The sequence below is a fragment of the Arvicola amphibius genome, chromosome 3, assembly GCF_903992535.2.
Source record: "Arvicola amphibius chromosome 3, mArvAmp1.2, whole genome shotgun sequence".
Classification (NCBI taxonomy): domain Eukaryota; kingdom Metazoa; phylum Chordata; class Mammalia; order Rodentia; family Cricetidae; genus Arvicola; species Arvicola amphibius.
Window position 1 is genome coordinate 51,261,746 of NC_052049.1, and position 24,715 is coordinate 51,286,460.

General features: G+C 41.3%; 1 protein-coding gene across 1 annotated transcript in view; it reads right to left on the bottom strand.

Annotated features, from left to right (window-relative positions):
- Poc5 (POC5 centriolar protein) overlaps positions 1-24,096 on the bottom strand; it is a 31,077-nt gene extending 6,981 nt beyond the window's left edge. Inside the window, 16 exon segments of the mRNA XM_038324313.1 lie at positions 2,840-2,941; positions 2,943-3,092; positions 3,094-3,133; positions 5,833-5,990; positions 7,067-7,246; positions 9,914-9,970; positions 9,972-10,001; positions 10,003-10,020; positions 11,896-11,943; positions 11,945-12,073; positions 13,972-14,177; positions 15,427-15,498; positions 18,011-18,128; positions 20,601-20,696; positions 21,957-22,116; positions 23,875-24,096. Coding sequence (XP_038180241.1) covers positions 2,840-2,941; positions 2,943-3,092; positions 3,094-3,133; positions 5,833-5,990; positions 7,067-7,246; positions 9,914-9,970; positions 9,972-10,001; positions 10,003-10,020; positions 11,896-11,943; positions 11,945-12,073; positions 13,972-14,177; positions 15,427-15,498; positions 18,011-18,128; positions 20,601-20,684 — 1,392 coding nt within the window. The 5' untranslated portion in view covers positions 20,685-20,696; positions 21,957-22,116; positions 23,875-24,096.
- Between the last annotated feature and the right edge of the window lie 619 nt (positions 24,097-24,715).

Consider the following 24,715-nt stretch of genomic DNA (forward strand, 5'->3'; position numbering starts at 1 on the left):
AAGAATTTATATGAAAAATTACTAGAAAAGATTTCTTTAAATTAGGTGACAGGGAGAAAACAAAATTATTAGCAGATAGTGTTGAACAAAAACTGACATTGGAAATTAGAAAACACACTGAGTAGGCTTATACTAGAAAGGTGATTTATTTATAACCCATAACCACACCTAGCCTGGCTGGCTGCTGAAAACGGGCTCAGGCTCTTTTGAGTGTTAATTATGTCCACAAGGGTTAGCCTCTCTATAAACCTCGATCTCCTCATCTATAAAAAGGGAAAGCGTACCAGTCACCTCACAATACTTATCATTTTGCATTCTGATAGCTGGAGAAGCTGGACGAGAAACTTCAGTAAACAGTTTGGAAATCCAACTAATAAAGGAGCATTTTCTCTCAGTGGCTCTGACTACACTAGAACCAGAGGAGCGCAGCGCCATCTACTGTCCAGCTCTGTGAGTTGAAAGATAATTCAGAGGATAATTGCCTACAGGCTGGCCTTATACTTCTTTTTTAAAACAAGAAGACATATTTGCGGTGAGTCTGAGCATTTGGACTACACAAAGGAGAAACCTTCACACTGTTCTTAGAGGATTACCTTGAATCTCCTGTCTCATGCCTGGAAGACATTCCCTAGGTCCTGAGCACGCATGTGCGCTCTAACTATCTCTTCTGTGACAGGGCTTTTGGATTACTTTTCAATACAGACTAATGGTTTAGCTACTTTATCTTGAGTACTCTCTGTGGGCTGACCCAAGTAGCACGCTGACTCTTCTTTTTTAAATGCATCTTACTCTTTGCCCCTTTTATTGAAAATAGATTCTCCCCCTCACATAATATATCCTGATTATGGTTTTCCCTCTCTCTACTCCTCCCAGTTCCTCCCTAACTCCTCTCCCATCTGGGTATACTCCCCTTCTGACTCTCATTAGAAAACAAACAGACTTCTAAGGGATAGTAATAAAACGTAGTAAGATTAAAAACCCTAACACATCAGAATTGGGCAAAAAAGCAGAAGGAAAAGAGCCCAAGAGAAGGCACAAGAATTAGAGATCCACCTGTCCACACACTCAGGAGTCCACAAAACACGGAAGCCGTAACATACATGCAAACGATGTGCTGCAGACTGGTGCAGGCCCTGTGCAGGCTGTGAGTTCATACAAGCTTTGATCATGTTCACACTGACTTTTCCCTCTAGGTTCTCCATACCCCACTTACAGCGCTGGGGATGGCAGCTTGACTGGATTAGATCCTTAGCACTACATTTACAAACATGAACAATCACCAGGACAACTGGAAGCTCATGCATGTGTGTGTGTGCATGTCACAAATGAGAAGGGCTGTCTACATAATCTATGTTTTTCATGTTTTGAAGACTGAGAACTATCCGAGGAAGTAAGCAACGTGAGGGTGGGAGCAGACTCCCTCACATGCACCTGTGCACAGGGCAGGTCTAAATGCAGACTCTGATGTAGTCCTATTTTGAGGGGGGGATTTTCAGATATCTAGTGCTGTATATGTGATCTGCATATGCAACACGAACGGCAAATTAGAAATTTAAATGAACTACTACTGTGTTCATTTAAATGAGATCATCTACATAGGCCTGCACTCTGGGATGCATAATCATGGAAAATAAACACAACTCAACAAATGTCAAGGTTGAATTTTAGTCTTATTTCTAAGTCAAAACTCCTCCACACATACATATATGCATGTGCTATGTACTTTAACTTCGGGCAAGAGCAAACATAACAAGTAGTGGATCTCAACATATTTTCCTCCAAACTTAGTAGCTCTAAAAGGAAGAAATTCAAGTGAGCTAGAAGATAAAAATACGACTAGCTGTCTGGTCAAACCTGTCTCTTCATTTACAGAGAGCACTCTAGAGCAGCGGCACTGGCCATGGCCGGCCGGGAAGGGTTCAGGACAACACAGCTGAGTTCATCATTCACATCTGTAATCTCAACATGGGGGAGGCCCAGGCAGGAACTTAGTGCAAATTGGAAGCCAACCTGGGGTGAGAGAGTCTGTCTGTCTGTTTTTCTCTCCCCAACCCCAACACAATGAAAAGAGAGAAAAAAGACCGAAACTCCTTTCTATTGTCTTTTCTGTTACATCAACAGCTACAATCAGGCAGGGGGCAGAGAGCTGTCTTGGGAGCTTTCCAATGGTGCATGCCTTTGTGTGAGAGCAACACTGGACAGGAAAGAGGGCTGCAGAGCTGAGTTCCCTCTCGAGTCCTAGCCACGATGGGCTCTCAACAGCTTCATTAACTATCTATCTCAGATACACACTTTCCACACTAAGGCTCCGCCCCATGCAGCCCATTCTCTAAGTATCCCCTTACAGAGACTGCAATGACTGGAGGAGGAGGCTGCTGCCGCATTTCAGCAGTTTACAGTATGGACAGAGACACAATCACTTTGCTGTGAGAGGTCACCTATAATAAAAAGGGGTAGAAAATATCTCTGAGCTTTCTAAGTCCTTAAAATACCCACTAGTTTGTTTCAAAAGAAAGTTTGCTATTAATTTTCTCAAGTGCAAACTATTTTCTGGAATAGTACGTTTGGATCACTTTCACTACAAAACTAATGTTTTATCCACTTCCTGCTACTACGCTCTTGTGTGCTGGCCAAGGTCACACTGACATTTTCCTCTATGTTCTCCATATCGCCTTTACAGCGCTGGGGGATGGGCGCTTGACAGGTTAGAGCCTTAGCACTACCAATTACAAATACGGACAAACGAAGGACTAAAGCCCCAGATCCCCACCGACACCTTAACAAAGACACACACGCCTTCGAGGCTTTCACAGTGAGCACTTGCACATACGCTACTCACCATTTCTTCTGGGGCAGTTGTATAGCTGCAGATCCTGAACCAAGAAACAGAGACAGGGAACATGATAACAGAAGAGGCAGATGTGGCTCCAGCAGAGGTCAATGGAAGCTGCATAGGGAAATGGCAGTGGCGCTGGCCCACTCCTGCTTGCTGCTGTTGCGGAAGGGCAGCAGCGTGTGGCGGAAACTGATGAAGGTATTGTAGATGATGATGTATCCAAATGAGCAGAGAAACTCTCTTCTGGACCAGCGGGGACCACTCTCCTCCCTTTTATTGTTCGTGAAGGTCTATCCCCTACAAACCACAAAACCATTCTATTAACAGCAGTCCAAATACGATTTACACACCTCCAGACAAGGTAAAGGACTAGTGGCTAAAATACAGTTCTAATGGAAAATGCAGACACTTGTCATCTTTGGGGGTTCCACTGTTTACTAAATACAGTGTAGTATTCCACGGGCCTATATCAACTTCAGATGAGGAGAAAGCTTCATTGTGTGATAAGCTAACAAATGATCCGCACTTAATTACAAGATAAGAATCAAGTATGCGCTCAGCTGGAGGCCTGCCTAGGTGGATTGCCATCGAAACACAGCCACAGTGTGGCGTATGTGCTCACACAGGTGGGAGATCTGCCGCCCTTTTCCACCACACAAGCCATCCTTACAAATGGCCGCCATCAGAGCTCTGCAGCAACGCTCCCCCATCAGCATCCTCCTCATTTCAGTCTATTCTTCTATTTGGACAAACACAAGGTGTTTTCTCTCTTAACATTTTGGGAAGTCATAATAAATGAGACATAAATTATGAGTATAAAAGCACCTGCCTGCTGAAACCAGTTTGTAGAGATGGCGCCGCCCCCACCAAGGACCCATCCCTGCTCTCGGGAGGGAATGGAGACAACTTTCAGAAGGTAGGACAAGGGGTCTTTACCCAATTTTTGATATTTTCCCCCATAATTAGAATTTGGCTAGTTTTCACTTGAACTTTCCTTCAACTTGAAAATACAGTGTCAAAGAGTCTATGCCTCTTCTTCCCATCCGGAACTTGGCCTTCAGTGATCTGCACACTATAGGTACATAGTGACAGTGACCTTGTTAAAGTTTAACAGTGATCACAGTTCAAAGGTCCTTCCAACTCTGGTGGAAATAACTGTTCCACATAAAATATCACCTATTCTTTGGAAACTGCACACATACACATGCATATACCCATGAGCACACCCCACATACCCTTCCACAGGGGTTTAATATGTTTCTGACAGAAAGTAACCCTGCATGGCAGATATGCATGACTTAAAACCAGAGAAAAGGTCAGGCATGAAGAGGCAGGTGAGCGACCCTTACTGCTGGGGCTCATTATGGAGTTTCTGTTCACAGATCTCTGACACGGATACAGCTTTCTCACTTTACACCGTGTCTGAAACTGCTTAACAACTCTGCATCCACCATTTTAAGGATGTTTTAAAATGAAGACCCAAAAGCCAGCTACGGTTTCATGGGACTGAAATCTCTTTAATGAAGTGAAACTCTCATGAATAAGCTAACTCTCAAATAGGACTTAAGCTCTACGGTCATCTTCTGCCTTTTTCACAAAAAGCCCAATAAGATTTAGGGGAGCAGGTGAGAGGGTTCATCTAGTGAAAGTGTGTGTCACTAAATCTGATGGCCTGAGTTCAACTGCAGGATGGTGGAAGGAGAGACCTGACTCTAACATCCCAACCTCCACAATTTGTGCCATGGCCTGTGCACACCCTCCTTCCTCCAAACAGATGGATAAATACATAAATACAACGAAAAGCAATAAATAAGCAAAAAGTAACTGGCTAGTATGGTGACCAAATTATTGGGTATTAGTGAGACACACTAGTCACCCTTGAGGTTTTGCAATTCTAAGTTGTTACTGTCTAATATGTATACAAACTATAGTCAACAGCTAATTCTGCTGGAAAGATGGTGCCCTAACATCACCACTCAGTACCATTTGTGACTTCATAAGAAATGTCTGCTGATGCTTTAAAATGAAGGCAAGCCAAGCACAGACACGCTTTTCACAATGTAATCAAATCACAGTGTAACAAGATGAAGTCACCTCTGATTTATTAGCAGAGTCCCCCAGTGGGATGTAATATTAGGCAATACTGAAGAAGTGCTCAGGTACTTTCATGACCTTGGGAGCCTGACTCAAGATGACAACGGTATGCTAAGTAGGGTCTTACACGACCACGTTGTCTTACAAGGTACCTTCTGCTCACTGCACTGCCTCTATTAGGAGTTCCCTGAAGCAGGTATGTTATGGGCTTTACTTGGAGAAGGGGTCTAAAGCCCAATGAGAGAAATGGCACCACTATAAACTGATAGCAGTTTATAGTGTTCTAATCCATGCAGACAAACTATTACAAAAAGACTCCAGGTATTACATAGACTTAATTTTTTTTTTTACTGATTTAATAGGTTTTAGTAAACTATGATTATGTTAGAAATATTTAATCAATTAACTTTTCTATGAAATGTGGCAACCTACGTAAAAATGAAACTAGAAATTTTATCTTTAGAGGCATTAAAATCATTAGTTAAGAGGAGCTCAAAAAGTTAAATGTTAAAATTAAACATTATTTTGGCTGTGCATGGTGATGCATGCCTAAAATTCCAGTTCAGAGAAGCTGAAGCAGGACATGAATTTAAGGCCAACTTAGATGCTGCCTCAAATAAACAGATAGACAGACAGACAGACAGACAGACAGATAGATAAAAAGACAAATGGAAGGAATCATTTTATCACTGAGCATAAGTAAAAATTGAGACTCCTATTCATCAGCTCTAAAGCACAAGGCGCAATGAATACGCTCACTATTCCGATGGATTCAGAGCTGGGCATGAGCCTAGGAAAGCACAGATGAGTGATGTAGACCAGGCACACTCAGAATATAGCCAACCAGTCACGGATTCCCTGCGTTTCTTTTAAAACTAAGCAGAGAACCATCCATAAATTACTCACCTGCATCGTTTTTGTTCTGAAATATGGTCATGGCTTCAAGGTTCAATGCGCACACCCCCCTCATGAACGCTTTCTTCATGGAGTCTTCAAAGTGCTCTTTTTCTTGCTGCATTCTTTGAATCTCAGCTTTTGTATTCTCCAAAGCTCCAGATAACTAAAGAATTACACAAAGTGGTAGGGGGTTGAAACACAAGAAAGATTATTGTCAAAAGCTAGACAAAGATTATTCTTTGCTTCTTATCTACTTAATTAATCTTCTGAGACAGGGTCCTCTGTAGCCTAGGCTGGTCACTAACTTGCCATGCAGTCAAGGGTGACCTTGAAATACTCCTTTCTCTACCTCCCAAGTGCTCAGGTTACAGATATATGCTACTGGACCCAGTAAGGCTATAATTCTTAGTGTTTATATAGCCAACAACAAAAATTTAAAAATGTTTATTTTTATTAATTTAAATAAACTATGCTCCTATGTAAATTCGATATAAAGCAAATATTTATAAATTGAATTATTTTTTTCTCTGACTTTCAATAATAGAATTAACATTGTTTCCATGGGAAATCATATGGATCATGAAAGGGGTTAGAGAAAACTAGACATTTGGAATGCAAAGGGCCTTTTGAAATCATATTAAAAGGAAAAAGTCTTTCTTATAACAATAGTACTGAAAATAAATTTTACAGAGCTAGTGAGATGTCTCAGTCAGGAAACTGCTTAAATTGTGAGCAGGAGGAACCGAGTTCAGTTCTCAGTCTACTTTCTTAATGTGCTGGGCTCAGTGCTGTGTTCTATATATTTCTTCTACTATACAAAGTGGAAACTTTATTTTTTATCTATTCTTCTCTCATATATTACATCCTGTTCAGTTTCCCCTCTCCCTCCACTTCTTTCAACACCCCACCAAACACCCTTCTCCCCCAGATCCGCTCCTCCTTAGCTCCCCTTCAGAAAAGAGCAGGACTCCCAGAGATATCAACCAAACACAGCATAATACATTACAACAAAACTAGGCACAAACCCAGGAGGAAAAGGGTCCCAAGAGCAGGCAAAAGAGTTAGAGACACATCTACTCCCACTGTTAAGAGTCCTACAAGAACACCACGTTACACAACCATAACATATATGCTCAGACCCATACAGGCTCCGTGGCTATTGCTTCAGCTTCTGTGAACCCCTGTGAGCCCTGCTTTGTTGATCCTGTGGGCTGTGCCCTCATCTGAAAAGCAGCTTACCATAGCAAGTTTGGTTTCATAATCATTGGAGATCTGCACACAGACTTCTTCAGCCCTCGCTTGGCATGCCCGTTCCACTACCTCTTTCCACTGCCTCTGAACCACGGAACGCCAGCCCTTCCAGACCTTCTTCAGCAAAGTTCTCCGGAAGTACTGGTCAGCCAATTTATCTTCATAGACCTGAACAAAGGCAACACCCAACCTCAGAACCACAGAGAACTGGTAAATGTATGGGGAATGTAACAAAACCCAGCACAGTGGGAAGGGCACAGATGCCATCACTAATCCTATACAATCAATACAATCACGCTGCTGCACATGGGAAACTGGCTTAGAGAAAGAGGTTCAGTAACCAGTGGGGCCACATAGGCAGGGAAGGAGAAGTCAGGCTTGCCTGGTTCTTGGCCAAGACATTACAGCTCAACAGGACTTACCAAGTCAAAGAGAAAACAAGAAATGTGTCACCTCAGTCATGAGTCTGCACGACCTTTAGCTGAAAGCAGGAACTGGAGAGAAACAGAGTGGCTGGAAGGTGGAAGGTGGTAGCAATGGTTCAGGTGGTTCTACTTTCCCTTTTGTTTGTGGAAATAATTAACCCACACTGTCACCCTCTGCAACACTACGCTGAACAAATAGGGGACATCAACTATTTTTCTTTCATCAGTGAATGCTTTTCAAGTAGTTGCATTTCTTCATTTTCTTAAAATTAAGATACTATTCAAAAGTGATGACAACTTGACAGTTCCAGCCAGCATTTAAAAATACATATTCTCATCATGCGTCACTTAACACATACTACACATACTTTTAAAATTATGGCACACTAATTTTAGACAGTCTGACCCATCCACCCATCTCCTGAGTGTGGTGTATGCATGTTCACATGGGCATGTACACGTGTGTATGTGTGTGTAGATCAGTGGTAGGTTATCTTCCTCTATTTCTCTACCTTATTTTTAGAGACTGATTCAGCGAGGGTGGACAATGAGTTCTAGGGATCCTCCAACCGTTCTAGCCCCTAAATGCTGCTATGCATGGCTGTGATTTGGGTGCTAGAGATGTGAGCACGGGCCCTCATGCTGATGCAGCAGACCAGCAGTCACTTTACTGACTGGACCATGTCCCCAACCCCTTGATAGCTTGTTTCAATGTGAGGAATGTGTATTTGATACACTTGGATTAATACAAGATACTTTTCTTGGTCCATTAATTATTTTTATTTATTTATTTTAGTTTTATTGCTTTTATTTATATATTTTTCTCCCCTCCCCTCCCTCCCGCCCCCCCCCACCCTCTGCCATTATCCCCACATTCCCAATTTACTCAGGAGATCTAACAGAAGGTACTCTTAAAGGAGATTCATGATAACATTCTCCTTAAGTATTGATCTCTTAGAACTACTCCAGGGCTGTGAACATAGCCTATATTTTCTATATTCATGTCTTTTACATCTCTATATTCATTTCCTTTAATCAGAGATTTCTACATTCTATTTTTTAAATGTCTTGTTCTTTTTTTTTAAAGACAGAGTATTTTTTTCTTTGATTTATTTATTTATTATGTATACAGTGTTCTGTCTGTGTGTATGTTTGCAGGCCCAAAGAGGGTACCAGATCTCATTATAGATGGTTGTGAGCCACAATGTGGGTGCTGGGAATTGAACTCAGGACCTCAGGAAGAGCAGTCAGTGCTCTTAACCTCTGAGCCATCTCTCCAGCCCATACACTCTATTTTTTATGGCATATACATATTCATACTTTTCTGCGTTTCAGACAGTTATTTTATTTAAAATTTTGTGACGTGTGTCCATGTATGCGAGTGCAGGTACCTGTGGAGGCCAGAAGATGGTAGATGTCCTGGAGTTGGAGGTACAGCTGGCTATGACCCATGTGGTGTGGGTGCTGGGAACCAAGGTCCTTGCAAGAGCAGCATATACTCCTAACTGCTGAGCCTTCTCTCCAGCCCCACTTTTCTACTTTTAACAGTGCTTTTTGCTTTGCACGCTAAGCTGACAATTCACAATCCTCCTGCCCCCGCCTCTCATTTGCTGAGACCACAGTGCATACAAACATTTCTTCCTTCATTAATTTATTGCTCTTTGTTAATTTAATAAATAACAATTATTACTAATAAAGGACAAATATTACAAACTATCACTATTTTTGATACACCGAGCATTTACTTATTGAAAGTATGATATTCTGGTATAAACTTGTCAAAACCTACCTAATATGACCTTCTTGAATTCTCACACTAAGTCAGGTCTTGAACAAACATCACCTGCTTCATTTTAAGTGTAAAAATAGTAATGTCTGTTTATGAAGAGGATGTACTTAGGATTTATTATCATCAGCATTTCTTTTAAAGCCAACATCTTGTTATGTTTCCCAGGCTGGGACCATACCCTGGGCTCAAGCGATCCCCCTGCTGCAGCCTTGAGGAGCTGAGAACACGCATCATACAGCTATGCTTGAATAGACATGTCAGAAGCAGAAACAAGAAAGGAAGCAAATGGCCTATTTAAGGCTACAAATTCTTTTTCCAAGTAACTGCTTCCAAGGTCAAGTGTCTTAAAGAGTTTCATTGCCAAGTATTTAAAAGTCAGGTACAACCCTGTTAAACCACAGTGAAGCAGCAAACGGCTTATCTGTCATATATATATTCAAATTTCTTGATCTGTCATATATATATATTCAAATTTCTTGAAATCAGAGCAACATTACGACCTAATTTGTATTGATTCATTAGAAAACAAATCTTTGACTTTAGCGAGTTCTAGTAGGTCACCCTAAGGTCTCTAACTGAAAGTCCAACACTGACGGACAATGGTCATCTTTTCATACTCACTTCCTGTCTTGCCTTGACATGGCTGATTCGCCAGTGGAAGGAGGTTTTCATCAACTCTGGTCCTTTCCTTTTGCTTGCCGATGGCATGAAGACAAGCTGGAAATCACCTGTGAACAGTAATAACCCATTACGGTGATACCAGGACAGCAGTGGCTGACTCACGATAGGACACCCAACCTTCCGGTTTTTCTTTTTGTCTTAAGCTACAGGGTGCTGGTTTGTTCAGTTTATTCATTTTCCAGAAAGTGAGTTTCTCATGTAAAAATGCTATAGAAAATAATTATAGGCCATCGCCTCTATTCATCAATTAGCTTATCTTCTGTTTTGAAAACACTGTTTCACTATGTACTTAGCTGGACTCAAACTTGTGGATCCTCCTCTTTCAGAGTGCTGAGTGCGGCATATGCTGGCGTGCTTGGCACAGACTGTTACTGCAGAGGCCATGTTTTCTCATGGTGAATGTGGTTAAGGATCAAAAGAATGATGGGAAAAAAGGAGAAGAAATCGTCACTGTGCTTACATCTTGCTACTCCCAATAAAGTTTACATGTGTGAGGATTAACATACTTCCTAACATTACCTCGTGAAGGTAACTGCTGCTTCACATTTAGAAAGTTTTTATTTATCTGACTTATGAAAAGGGTCTGGTTGAAATGTCTTCCTAGTCCTTGTTACTACCTTAGATATAGAAGTTTCTCAGCATTTAATTATTTTTGTGGTTTCAACAAAATTTATAAACACAATAGCTCTGTTTTAATGGTTTTCTTGAATGACAGTATTACTATCCTTAAAATAAAGCATTTAACTCCTAAGATACTGTTTTTCCAGAGAGCCACATGACTGGATGTATCTGAAATAAGACACATTGGAAGGACCTCAGTAAACCACAAAACCCACAAGACACTGAGTTCTAGTTTATGTCTTTTTCCCCCTTTGAGATCAGAGTCTTGCTGTGTTCACAGCTGGCCTCGAACCTGTGATCCTCCTTGTCTCCACCTCTTAAATACAGAGATTACATGTATACAATGCCCAGCCTTACTTTCTAAATAAGAAAGGGCATTCTAAGTTGTCCGCTACACTGTCTTAAGTTGAATGACGATATACGGCTTGCTCATTTTATCCACTTTCATAAACAGAATGCAAGCATACTCATTTTGTATGCTTCTTCAAGGTCAGAAAAATTAGGAGTTTTGAAAATAATAGAGAAATCATTTCAAACAAAACATACTACACAAAATGTTTGATTTTAATACTATACCAGTAAGAACAGTAACTGTACATCTGAAAAATATCACCTTGCCTATTATATAGATTATATCTATAATCCCAGAAGTTGGGAGACGGCTGGAAGAATTTCCAGTTAAGAGGCTAGCCTGAGCTACATACTGAGTTGAGGCCAGCCTAGGCGACATGGTAAGACCCTGTCTCAAAGAATCAGCAATAATAAACCAAGTGCCGCTTCGTAAGGTGAGCTGCTGTTGCGCCTGCCCCACCCGTGACATCTAGCTCATTCCCGTCCATTAACAGATATGAGTCAGCAGGGGCACAGGCTCACTGCCCACTATTTTGCTTAAGATGTGATCAGGAGGTAAGAAAACTTGGACCAGTTTGAACTCTACCCTCTGGTTTTTGAGAAGCCAAGAGGACATGAGGAGTTTTTCTGTGTTTATCTCACTGAGAGCATTGAGATGCTTAGCCCGTCATCCACAAGGATGGGGAATGTATGGTAATGCTGGCTCCTTGATGTTAATGAGTTACAAAAATGATCAGGTAGAAAAACCTAGTATGTCTGTGTCCTACATTGAGCAGGCTCTTAAAACATCAAAATCACCAAAGGCAGAGCTTCCGATGGAGCCCATTACCCTCGTGTGTAATATTAGCTTTCTGCTCTGTCTGATGTAGCAGGATAGTCAACAGCTCAGAACTGTATTTCCACTGAGTGTCTGCTCGAGTCTCGCTAAAGGGAGGCACAGAAAAGAGGACCTCATCCTTTCTTCCGAGGGAAACTTCAAAGGCTTTCTGCAGCTCCTTCGAAGTCAGCGATCTGGCTAGACAGCTGCTTCACAAGCGCCGCATGCTTTTCCTTCTCCTTTTTCATCTCCATACGGTGCCAGTCAATAAAATTAAGTCTCCACTTACTTAGTTCAGATATAATGTTTGTCTGAAAAGAAAACATACTGAAAATAAGTCATTTCTTCTTTAAAACCACATTTAAAATTTAAACTGAAAATAAACAATTAAAAAGATCAGGTCAAAACAAGAGATATTAAAAGAAAAAATCCCAGCATACTAATAAACGATGTTAGCAAGCTCAACAGCCATGGCTCTCCACAGTTTCCCATGTATGCGACTTTGTAATGAAATCTTGCTACGTTAAAAAAATTCAGGTTTCATTCACTACATTCTTTTGTGTAGTCACAGACTTATATGTCCATACTAACATAGGTTAGATGGGGCGGAGAGATGGCTCAGCACTGCGAGCACTAGCTGCTCTCTAGAAGACCTGAGCTCAATTCCTAGTACTTGCATGGTGGCTTAGCCATATGCAACTCTCGTCCTGTGAGATCTGACATCTTCTTCTGTCATCCCTGGGTACTGCAAGCATGGGATGTACTTACATAAACGGAGGCAAACATCCCTACATATAAGATTAAAACATAAATGTCAAAAAAATTTAAAGAAAAATGGTTCAGGTTTAGAAATGTAGGAATGTGGGCTAAACTGCGGCACAGTGATCGGCTGATTAGTGGTGGTGGTGGTAGTTGAAACCATAGAGCTGAGGTTTTCCCCCAAACAATTTACCACAATAGTCACCTGACAACAAAGAGCTCAGCTTGTTCAACCTACTGACTGGCATGAGTAAAAACACCAAGCCACCAATGAGCATCTAAAAACAACAAAAACCTTCAATAAAAACTCTTGGTTAACTGAACAGAGAGTCGTTTGAATGGCTGTCTGTACAATACTTCAACAGATGTCCTCTATTTCCACACCAGGAAACCTGTGCCAAGGGGAGGACGGTAGAAACTGCTGGCAGAGTATTTTTAGAGTTTAACAGAGTTAACAGGAAGATATAGATATAGATGCCACAGAATTCCTAAGATCATAACTTTATGTAAATACATACTATATGCTTCGGTAAAGTTCATTCTCTCCATTTTGGAATAGTTAAATCATATTACTTAAAAAGCTATTTGTTTTAAGTTATGTGTAAGTCTCTGTGTGGGCACGTGAACATGAGTGCAGGTGCCCTTGAGGCCATAGGTTTCAGATGCCTTGGAGCTAGAGTTCCAGTAGGTTGTGACCCACCGACAGGGTGTTGGAAATTGAACTTCAACCCACTGCAAGAGCGGTACTTTTGCTCTTTAGTGAGCCATCTCTTCCAGCCCCCTCAATTTAAAAAAAAACCAGCAAAAATCAGAATATTTTTGTAATACTGTCTTATTGGCAGGTATCGATATCACCAAACAAAAACACTTTCAGATTCTTCAGACAATGTGGCTGCTATAAAATTAATATACATTGATAAAGTATATATATATTTTAAACATAAAAGGTCCTTCAATCTCAGCTTTCCAAATAGCTGGGACTCCCAGGTGTATGGCCCTCCTAAGGCTCTATTGTCATCACTGGGTCTGAGGAGACAGACAGTGTCAATTCGTCACTGAACATCATCAAGAAGGCCTTTAAAACACACGAGAAATGTGGCAGAACATACAGTATCCTAGCAACTCCTTAAAACCTTGCAACTCAATGTAGGGTTTAGAAACCAGTAACATTACCTAGCAGTGTAATAGAAACATGCAATCTTAGGCCCCACCTAAAACATACTGAGTACCAACCCATAGTTAACAGACATCGAGGCAGTTCATATGTGCACTAAAGAAGCACAAATCTGAGACACTGCATGGATCATTCCAGCAACCTAAAGGTTTAGGTTTTTGTTTTCTAGAAAAATTAAAAAGAAAGAGAGAGGGAGAGGGAGAGAGAGGGAGAGAGAGAACGAGAGTGCTCAAGTGTCAGACCGCAGTGCACAATGCGGTAGAACAACTGCAATACCTTCAGACCTGAACTCCAGAGGTCAAGTATATTCTCCACCTTCTGAAGATTTTCATCAGAAACAAGACGATCGCCCACAATTATTTCAGGGGCATCTCTGTGAGTAGAAGAGGCTGGCGAGGAGGAGTCATCTAAAAGATGTGGAACTGAAGAAATCCCATGATTGGGGTGAGAGGGCTTCCTGGGTGGCGAGACTGGCGAGGACCTAGAAGAAGGGCAAAGCAGTCAAGTAGCAGCCAGGTGAAATGGGAATTCTCCAACTGGCAAGTAATATCAAAAGGCTACAAGATGTCTGTCAACTACTGGAGGCTGAGAAAAGCACAGAGGTCTACCTCTGTGTGGGTGACTGTGATATTAGTACTGCCATCGATTGAGGTCTGACTGGCGTGGGATGCCTTCCCACTTCACAAACAGCTCCCATGACAACAAAGACGTGTCTTATCCTGTCCAGTCTGAACTGAAGACATACCATCATATAACAATAACAATGCTTTTACCTTTCTGTGATAAAAATGTTTTAAGGCTAGGTCGCACATGCCATCCTAAGAGGTAGGTATTTTCTAGACCTTAAGCAGAAAACTAGGGTTCAGAGAGTTAACTGACCAGGTGAGGGTAGCTGTCTATAGACACTATTGCTTTAAATTCAGTGCTGGTACTGCCCTTAACATTGTTATGATTTGACAACATAAAGGGGCTAGTTATTTATTTATCAGATACTGTGAATGAGAACTATGTAGACCAATCTACATGCATGCTCACGGACACACAGCTCTCAGCACTTGCCATTACCAGTGAAAGGGGGAGAGCACAGATACATATAACTGGCCTCTATCTCTAAAAAAGCATACAGTAGAAAGTCAATCTTTGATTACAGATTTACTAGAGTTAGACACTATCCATCATCATTTCCCGTGTATCCCACACTAACTATGAGATTTTAGTAACCAGGACTGAAGGGCTTTCCTCTCTTTCTTGTAGAATGGATCAAGGACAGGATCACTAAACAACTTGTTACTTAAAAGCAATCTTTCCAGAAACTCCTTGCAAGAAGAAAAATTATTCCCTAAGTTGTACATCTGCTATGCAATATGTATTTGCTTTCCCCCTTTTGTTTGTTTGTTTTTCTGAGATAGGGTCTATGTAGCCCAGGTTGGCCTTAAACTAGCTATCCTCTTGTCTCAGTGTCCTAAGTGGTAGGGTTGTAAGCATGTTCCACCACCATGTCCAATAGACTCTGTGCTTTTATTGTTGAAATAGTCACCATTTACAAAATAGAATCATATAATTTAAGAGCTTGAAAGATCACCTGCAATGATACTGCCCAAGATTTAAATATTATCATATAAACCAGGAACAAATGAGCATTTTAAGAGTCTGATTATTAAGTAATATGCTGACATTATTCCTATAAGTACATTGTACTTAATGAAACAAACTAAGGAACTGTCATCCCACCTGATTTTGAGTGGCTAGAAATATCGCATCCTTTTCCAATTTCCACTGCAGTTTCTTTTACAGGGTTATTTCCTGCCAGAAAGAAAAAAAACATGGGGGAGGAGGGGAACACCTAAAATTTAAGTGAACTACTTAAAAAAAATGTGTGCATGCACTGTACAAGACAGCGGCTTCACTGCGACATTCTCAGGCATGCAGACAGCACACACATCCCTTCCTACTTTGCTGTCCCTGCTCCTCTGGTCCTCTCCTCTTCAAATAACATTCCTTCTACTTTTATGTCTTAAATTTCAAAAAAAAAATCCATATTCCACATATGTGGAAAAACATGCACTATTTGTCTTTCAAAGCCTGGTTTGTTTTGCTTAACTTGATGATTCTCAGGTTCCATTAATTTTTCTGCAAACAACATGATTTTGTTTTTCACGCCTGAACAACACCCCACTGTTCTCCGATTCTATGCCACAGCTATAGTGAATAGTGCTGCAATAAACCTGAGTGAGGTGTTGAACACCAGCTTGGATTTTCTTGAGTGTATATCCAGGGGCACACAGCTTAAAAAAAAAGAAAACAACAACAACAACAACAAAACACACACGAAAATTAAGCAGGCCCAAAGATTATTCAACATAACTCAGTTAGAATTGGCATTCGGAATGGAAGTTGTGAAGCTAGCTCCATATTAAATTTTATACTTTTAGTATCAAATATATTTTATGCACTTACCTACCATCAAAACAAAAAAAAATCCATGACAGAATTAGAACTAGATAACTTGTAACCATCTACTTTTGAGAGGATCCTCCACAATGCCTGTCTTAGTGGCTGCACGAGTCCACATTCCCACCCACCACCAGCAGCAGCATGTTACGTCTACCATGTACTTATATTTTCACCAGAATTTGTTGTTTTTGTGTTCTGGATGACAGCCTTTCTGTGGGGTAAGACGGGAATTTCAATATGGCTTTGATTTGAATTTCCGATTGTTAGAGAGGTCAAGCACTGCTCAGTTGTACTTCTTTATTTGAGAACACTGTGCTTACTTCCTATGTATCTATCTAAGGCACAGATATAACATCTATAAGTGCACACGCACACAGTCTGTGTGCCTATGTGATGAGTACACATATGCCGTGACATGTTTGCGGAGATGCTCTCCTACTGTGTCTGAGACAGCGTCTCTGTGTTCACTGCTGTACATGCAGCTGCCCAGTCTGTGAGCTTTCTGGGATTTTCCTTCTCTGCCTTCCACCCTCGCCTGAAGGGCAGACTCACATGACTGGACTAGCTTTACATGGGTGCTGGGAATTTCAAACTCAAATCCTCAAACTTACATGGCAAGCACTTGGCCTGTGAACTCTCTTCCCAGCCCTTGCCTGTTTATATAAATAGGTCTGGCAGTACTTTTAGTTTGGTCAGTAGGAACTGTACTTTGGGGTACTCAGTGTAATCAAAAGATTATTGACACTCCTGATGCATAGTGAGTAAACCCAGGGTTCACATCTCTTAAAGGAATTGAAATCTGGACAGAAAACATTCTGCCATAGTAAATTATTTGAAGTCATGGTCCTCCAGTCTTATTTCTTGCTCCAGTGCAGCAGTCTAAAGATGGTGAGGGAGCGGGGATGAACAATTGGAGGAATGAGGAACAGAGACTAGCGCTGTGACTCAGCAGAAACCCAGGAGCCTGTTGTCTCTGTGTGGGTTGTGTGCATCCTCAAGGACGGTTATCCTTGGAGGCAAGCCAACTATATGATGACTTCTCATGTTGGCTGTCTCAGCCCTCTCAAAGAATGTTTATTCAGGGCCCATGACATGGTTTAGTGGGTAAGGACGCTTGCTGCCAAGCTTGACCTGAGTTCAATCCCTAGAAACTGTACAGTGGAAGGAAAGAACAGACCCCTGTGGGCAGGTGCATGTAGGCGTGTGCATGTAGGCGTGTACATACACATGTTCCTGAATAAATAAATGCAAAACAGAGAGCTCTTACTTACTGAGTTGTTTGAGCTTGTACTTTACTTAAAGGTAAAAAGAGCTTCCTGTCTGTTTCCTCCTTTACCCCTTCTATCAAAGCACAATGTGGCCTGTACCAGATTTCAGATGGACTGCTGACAGTCCACAAGACGGCTCACCTTTGTGCTATAACCCAATCCATCCTCCATGCCCAGATAATGTATCTGACAAGTACTAGTATGTGGTTCCCAGAGGGCAGTGTTGGGATCATCTTTAAAGATGGGCTTGGGCATTTAGTTTTCAAAGTAATCCTCACATAAAACTTCTGGATCAAGAAATGAGGCATAACATATTCCACTAAGAGATAATCACCACTGTGTTACTTTGACTTTAGTCATTTTCATAAAGTTAAAAGTTAACTGAATTTTAAATAAAATCTAGCTGTCAAGAGAGCCAGGAACAACACAGTAAAATGCAAAGCAGGACCCATGTGTTACTGCTTTACACCATGGACTGAGAAGAAACCGCTGAGGGCAAGGGACATTTCCACAATAATGTCACCATCACTGACGAACTCAGGATCTTACGTGGTATCTTGACAACTGTACATGACCTGGTTAGCAAAACATACCGGCTGGCATAGGAAATCTGTCTGGTACCACTTCTCCCTTTGGATGAGACGGCTGTGAAGCACCGGATTCAACATTTGGATTCACAATAGCATAGCGCAGCAATTCCTCATACTCTTCCTAAGAGAAGCAGTAACAGTCATGGATTGTAGTATTTACTGTGCTGTATCCAACCACTCAATTTCTTGTGTTAGAAAACTACTTAATCACATAACAGTCATATTCTTACCACAATACAGAAAAGTTTGGCTCTTATGCTAAGCTTGAGTCCTTTGAGTACTTCTGGTATGACTTTTATATTTACAGTTAAAAGTTTAAAGAGGACACAGATGTGTGATTCATATAATATTTTTCTATCTCTTCTTTCTTATGTTGCAGATCAATTTCACTGAAGAGAAGACATGCTGTTAAAAAGCTATCACTCTCAATTTCAAGTACTTCAATTGAGACTTTATATTTTCTCTCTCCTTTCCCCTCCCTCCCCTCCCTCCCTCCCTCCCTCCCTCCCTCCCTCCCTCCCTCCCTCCCTCCCTCCTTTCTTTCTTTCTTTCTTTCTTTCTTTTTTTTGAGAAAGGACTTCCCTATATTTTTCAGGCTAGAACTTTCTGTGTAGTCCAGGTTGCAATTTTTCTGCTTAAGCCTCCCAAGTACTTGCATTACAGGCATGCACCACCACACAAGGTACTAGAATTTCTTGCTATATGCAACTCAAAAGAAGCAAACTGGATATTCAAACTTATGAAACTACACAGGCATTTTGTTTTCCTTTGTTTCAAAGCACATACTCACAGGGGCAGCTTTCTTATTTTTGCTACTGTTCTTAGAAGAAAATGGCAAGGATTTGAGTTCATAAAATAAATCTGTATGATTGTAGCTTTGTTTTAGCACTGGAATTTTAAGTAAAATTATAAAAGGAGCTTGCACTATTCTGTTTGAAAATTGTGAAATTTCAACGTGAAAGACTGAGTAGGTTTGAATTTCAATGTGGAGTCTATTTAACACACATAGAGGAAATACATTAGGCATTAGGTGAAGGAAATACACTTTTTATGCAGTGTATATTAATGTGGAAGAAGAGAAGCAAACACCTATGGAGTGACAGAAGAAAGTTGGCCGACAGACCTTAACACCAGAGCCTTCACATGGCTCTGAGCAACTCTTTCTCGGTGACGCCCATCAAAGCAATTTCAAACCGTATCCTAGGATTAAGTAGAAGGTGTAGCGGGTGCAGATGTGAAGACCTACAATTGTAGCACTGAGAAGTGGAGATGAGAGGATCATGAGTTTGAAACTAGCATGGGCTAAACAGTCAGTTCCAGGCTAGCTTGAAGCTACAAAGTGAAATTCTGTGTCAGGAAAAAAAAAATCATTTAGCATATCATGACGTCTACAACAATTATAATTCTTTACAGTAAATTAATTGTAATTCTTTAAATTAATGATAATTCTTTTAAAATATTTATTTAATTAATTAATCAATTAAGTTTGTTTTTTTCAAGACAGGGTTTCTCTGTGTAGCTTTGCAGCCCATGTTGGAACTCACTCTGTAGACCAGACTGGCCTTGAACTCACAGAGATCCATCTGCCTCTGCCTCCCAAGTGCTGGGATTAAAGGTGTGCGTACCACCACCTGGCCTTAAATATTCTTAAATTAAAAATAATATAAATTATATCTGGTTATTAAAATAAAGGGAAATGCCAAGGTTTTCAGTTATTAAGATAAAAGGCAACCCTAACTTGATAAATGTGGATAAGATACAAGGATCTGTTGCTTTCCATAAACCTAAATATGAGTTGACTCTAATAAAATAATATACAGAATTCCAAGTCTCTTGTAGTAGACCTGCTAATGAACCATGAGCAGCCATTTCTCCTTTACTCCTGTAAATCAATGAGCTCCAGGGTTTGGCAAATGGTCATCCATTTCTTCTACTCCCTTGCAGCTAAGGTGGTCTTTGGGATTTGACTCTCTCATATAAATAAGACAACCTTACCTAGTCAGTTCTCCTAATTTATCTGTCAGTGTCTGTGGCAACAGGAACCAGAATCGGACTGTATAGACCACCAGAGAATCCTGGGCTCTAGAACTTCAGATGGGCTTCTGTTCTGTTACTTTACAGTAAGAATGAGAGCACTCAGCAGAGGCAGTTCAATGAGAACACTTCACAAAATGTTTCTGAAACTTTGAGTATTATTTTTTACTATGTTAAAGCCTTTGTAGAAAAGCTTTGGAACAGTTCATGGCTATTTTCTGCAAACTTAAAACAATATACTCCCCAAATTAGTAGAGAGTTCTCTAAGTTTGATAATATTGTAAATGTAGTATTTCATTGTAAATGGAATAAGTAAATAACAAAAAGTATTTTTAGTTTTGTCACAAATTAACACTTTAATTTTGTTTTTTTGGGGGTGGTCAGTCTTTGTAGCCCTGACTGTCTCAAAACTCTCTATGTGGGCCATGCTGGCCTTAATCTTAAAGACATACCCTTGCTTCTGCTTCTTGAGTACTGGGATTAAAGGCATACAGCATTACAGAAGGCTTTACGCTTTAAAATTAAAAAAAAATCATAATAAATTTAGATGTCTTCCTACCTGGAGATCTGTGGAGACGGAACTGTCACGATCAGAGTTGTTGTGAGCAACATGAAGTGAGTATTTGTCCTCATCAGACGACATTCTGCACAGATGCTGTAAAACAGCACAAGTTAACTTGGTTTCCCAGAATGCTTAATTCAAAGCTTTTAAAGACAGGGGCATGAAGTAGTGCTTTATCTTGCAAACAATTTTTCATGTCATTAAAAAAAAAGAGATCACTCACTTAACATACTGAGCACTTACAGGTGGGGGAATCATCAGGCAAAAAAAAAAAAAAAAAAAAAGAACTTACTCCAAGCAGTGCATAATTAATATATTATAATACAGTGAGAGAGATGAGCTAAGTACATCAAAGATTAAAGTAAAATGCTTCAGGACAATCCCCTGCAGGGTGTGTTAGGGATAAGAGCTTGTGGTCACCATTCTTCAGCTTTATATGACATCCCAGGGACTGTATACTTTCCTGTGAGATAATGAACTAAGACAGCTCAACAATTTCTGTAAATTTCCTTCCTGAGACACTTACATTTTGGGAATATTATCATAAGAAAATTAAGTTTATATACTACAACATACTAAAATAAACACATTGAAATGATTAAAGGTCTTAGAGAAAGAAAACTAATAAAAAATAAATTTAAAGACAAATAGAAACTATTCAAACTTTTGGACACCAGTAAGAGAGACAGATGGCCCAGGGATTGAGACCTGAAAGATGAGCAAGTCCACCCTGAGAGACAGACGAAGGCTGAAGACAGCACAGACCAAGACACAGAGGTGTGGCATGTACGCTAACAGTAGCCAGGGTGTCTGGCTAGGCTGAAGCCAAGGAAGGCAAGTAAAGAAGAAAGAATAAGGAACAGCTGAGACCAGGGCTTTTCATATGAAAAGGCTGAATTGTTCCAGAAGGTACTATTAAGTGACTTAACTGATGTGCCCAATCTTTTTATTCATTTTTGTAGCGCTGAGGATTGAACCCATACACAGCTATGCCTGTCAGGGCAAATGCTCTACTGCAGAGCCACATCTCCAAACGTAACCTTGTTTTTAAAGAAATTACTCTGACAACTTTAGGGAAGATTGGGATTCTAAAAATACAGAAACCAGCTGAGAGCTAGTTGTAGTAATCCAAGCATAAAGGTTCTTCTCACTGACGCAGAGACAACTGAGCTCCCTAAACTCGAATGCAGACCTGGCGAGGGTAAGGGCGGTGTGGCTCCGAGACAGCTGTGCGGTGGTGGTGGAAACGGGGAAGGGGGTGTCGTGATTAATGGCCACTTAAGAGGAGAAAGCGCAGACTGTTGGAGGTGTCCAGACTTCTGTCTTAACTAGATGGATCACAACCCTACTCACCAAAGCGAGGACTGCAAGAAGGTGACACTTGGAGGATGGACGAGGAGTTCAGTGCCAGGAGCACTGGTGGGAGGTCTCCGTGGAAGCACTGAGTAACGCTGAGCCTGCAGGACAGTCAGCCTTCAGTGTCCCTGGGTTCCACATCCATGGGTCCAGCCAACTGTGGGTCAAAAACATTTCTTAAAATTGCATGTGCACTGAACATGCAGACTTTTCTTACCATTATCCCTTAAACAGTACTGTGCAACAGCTACTTACCCAATGTTTATACTGCATCAAGGTTATGAGTAAACTGGAGATGGTTTAAAGTGTGAAAGACCGTCTGTGGAATAGGCTACATGCACTTGCCACACCGGGTCACACAGGTCTCTTGAGCACCTGCAGACTGAGGTGTCTGGGAATCAAGCTCTGACTGTGGCTACAGGGGACAGCTGTTCGATGGTCACTGTGTACGGTGCACAGCTCCAAGCACCGCAATCCTCAATGGCTAGAATGTAATACTGGTTCTTAAATTCAAGTTCCTGAATTCAATATAAAGGAGGGAGACCCTCAGTACAAGTACAGGCTGAGGGTTGAGACCAAAAAAGCACTGATTTATTGGTGTGTCTAAATAAAGGGGAATGGGTAGGACCATCCATTGAGGCATGGTAAAGAAGAATTATCCTGCAGACCAAGCACACATATTGCACACATTTCTAGAATACAAATACATGTGTATTTTCTAGAAAGAGTTTTAGCTTCCAATATAATTTTGGAGAAGATCATAATCCTGATAAAGTTAAGGACTATTCCCATGAGAAGACAGTTAAATCTACAATTGATAATTTTTAAGACACAAAGTCTCAGTCAAATGTCTGGAGAGAAATCCAGAACACTGGAATTGTGTGGGCAGCACCATGAGGGTCATGGACCATAAAGGGGTAAGGATGGCCCTCAACTAGTCAATCAGGAAGTTGCTGTGCCATTTGTGACAGTTTCAGTCGCTACCAGAACAGGCATCAACTACAGCTTGCTAAGAAAATAAACAAGCGATGAAGTCACTGGAGTGGAAGGGAAAGATGCAGGGAAGCCACAAAAGAGAAAGCCAGGTTGCAGCCGGACTCTGGAAGGGGAATTCCCTTTTTATTCAGTATTGCTATGTTTACAAAAGACAAATAAACTAAATCTCAGCTGTGACTGTCTTCCATTAAAGCCACCTAGGGAAGATAAAACAAGCATGGTCTGCATCAAGGAATGAATGCTTCACTGATTTCAAACCAGCCACTACAGTAATTTGCTTTGTTTTAATTTTCATTACGTTTTACTTTATGATTTGTTTGCAGACCCGGTAGGCAACTAGAGTTGGGAGTTGTGGATTACTTTAGTAACAAAGGATCTGGTATGATCAGACGTTAACAATTGTTTCTTAAATATATATTGCGGACACAAAACGAGTGTGCTTCTGGAAAACACGTTATCTGCCATTTACCCTGCTCTTTGCAAACAGGCATGACAATTAACTCGAGACTCTACAGCAGTAGCATTTTCTCAGTCTCTGGGTTCAGAAACGAAAGCAGAAGAACGATGCTTCTTTAGCGGGTGACATGCATTACTCCATCATGGTCTCAGTATTTTCTAACTTAAGTAGAAACTACAAGATAGTCTGAATGCTCCTCGTTGCCACAGACACAACTTAGCTGAAAAACGGGCTCCAGGAATTCAAATGCAACTCCTAAGATACAGAGGGCGAACCAACGTGTCTCTGGCAGGAAGGTGACATCCTCTCTCCTAACTGCATGCAGGGACGGGGAGCGCCAGTCCCTTCCAATATTTCTTTCACCACCCTCCAATGCAGACCCATTTAAATCCAATTCTTTCTTAGGAAAACACAACTTCACGATTGACTAGCACCCCGCGTCCTAAAGAGCAGAACCCGAACCTGCCGGGCTGGTACGCGCGATGCTCAGTTCGCGTCGCTTGTGTCCTCTCTTCCTTGCACCTTCAGGGATGACGCCCCCGGTCCTGTCTGGGCGGAAGCGGCCGGACCCCGCCGACGGCACCCACCGTCTCCGCCAAACCCCGACTCCTCACTTGCCGCACCCCCAGCGACGCCGCCGCAACCACAGCAAACACCTGCTACCCTAGCAGCCCCTTGACAGTTTCAAACTGCGGGCAGAAATGAAAGACAGCCCTGGCCATTGGGTCACAGCCTCAGCAATTCCGCATTTCATTGGTTCGCGGATCGTGGGCGGGGCCTCAGCCGGAAGTAGGAGATTTACTAGCCGTAGAGGGCCGGTATCTCGGGGAGGCCATCCCAGAGTTCCCGGCACAACGCGCATACTCAATGCTGCTCTGTGGTCAAGGACTACGGGGCGGCGCTGCGGACAAATTTCTTTGATGCTATGAACGCTGCACGCTGCTTGTTTCCGACAAGGAAGACAGGCCAGTCGCGAGGCTTCGAGGTTTAGTTTCCATTCTCAGATAGCTCGGCAGCTGCACTCTTAAAAGTACAAAAAGTACAACCTCGATTGATTTCTTCAGGGTTGAGGTAGGGAGTCTGATTTTTAACGTAAATAATTCTAAGGACCAGGGTTTAAAAAAACTGCCAACCTAGGGTTGCTAATGACCTAAATGCCTTAAACTTAAAGACAGGCCCTTCTGGTGGAATATTGACCATAACAGATTACAATTACAATTTATAACTCTGTTGTACCAAATATTTATTATTACCTACCCACATTAAACGGCCTAGGGAGATTAAATGAATTAAAACAGCCATC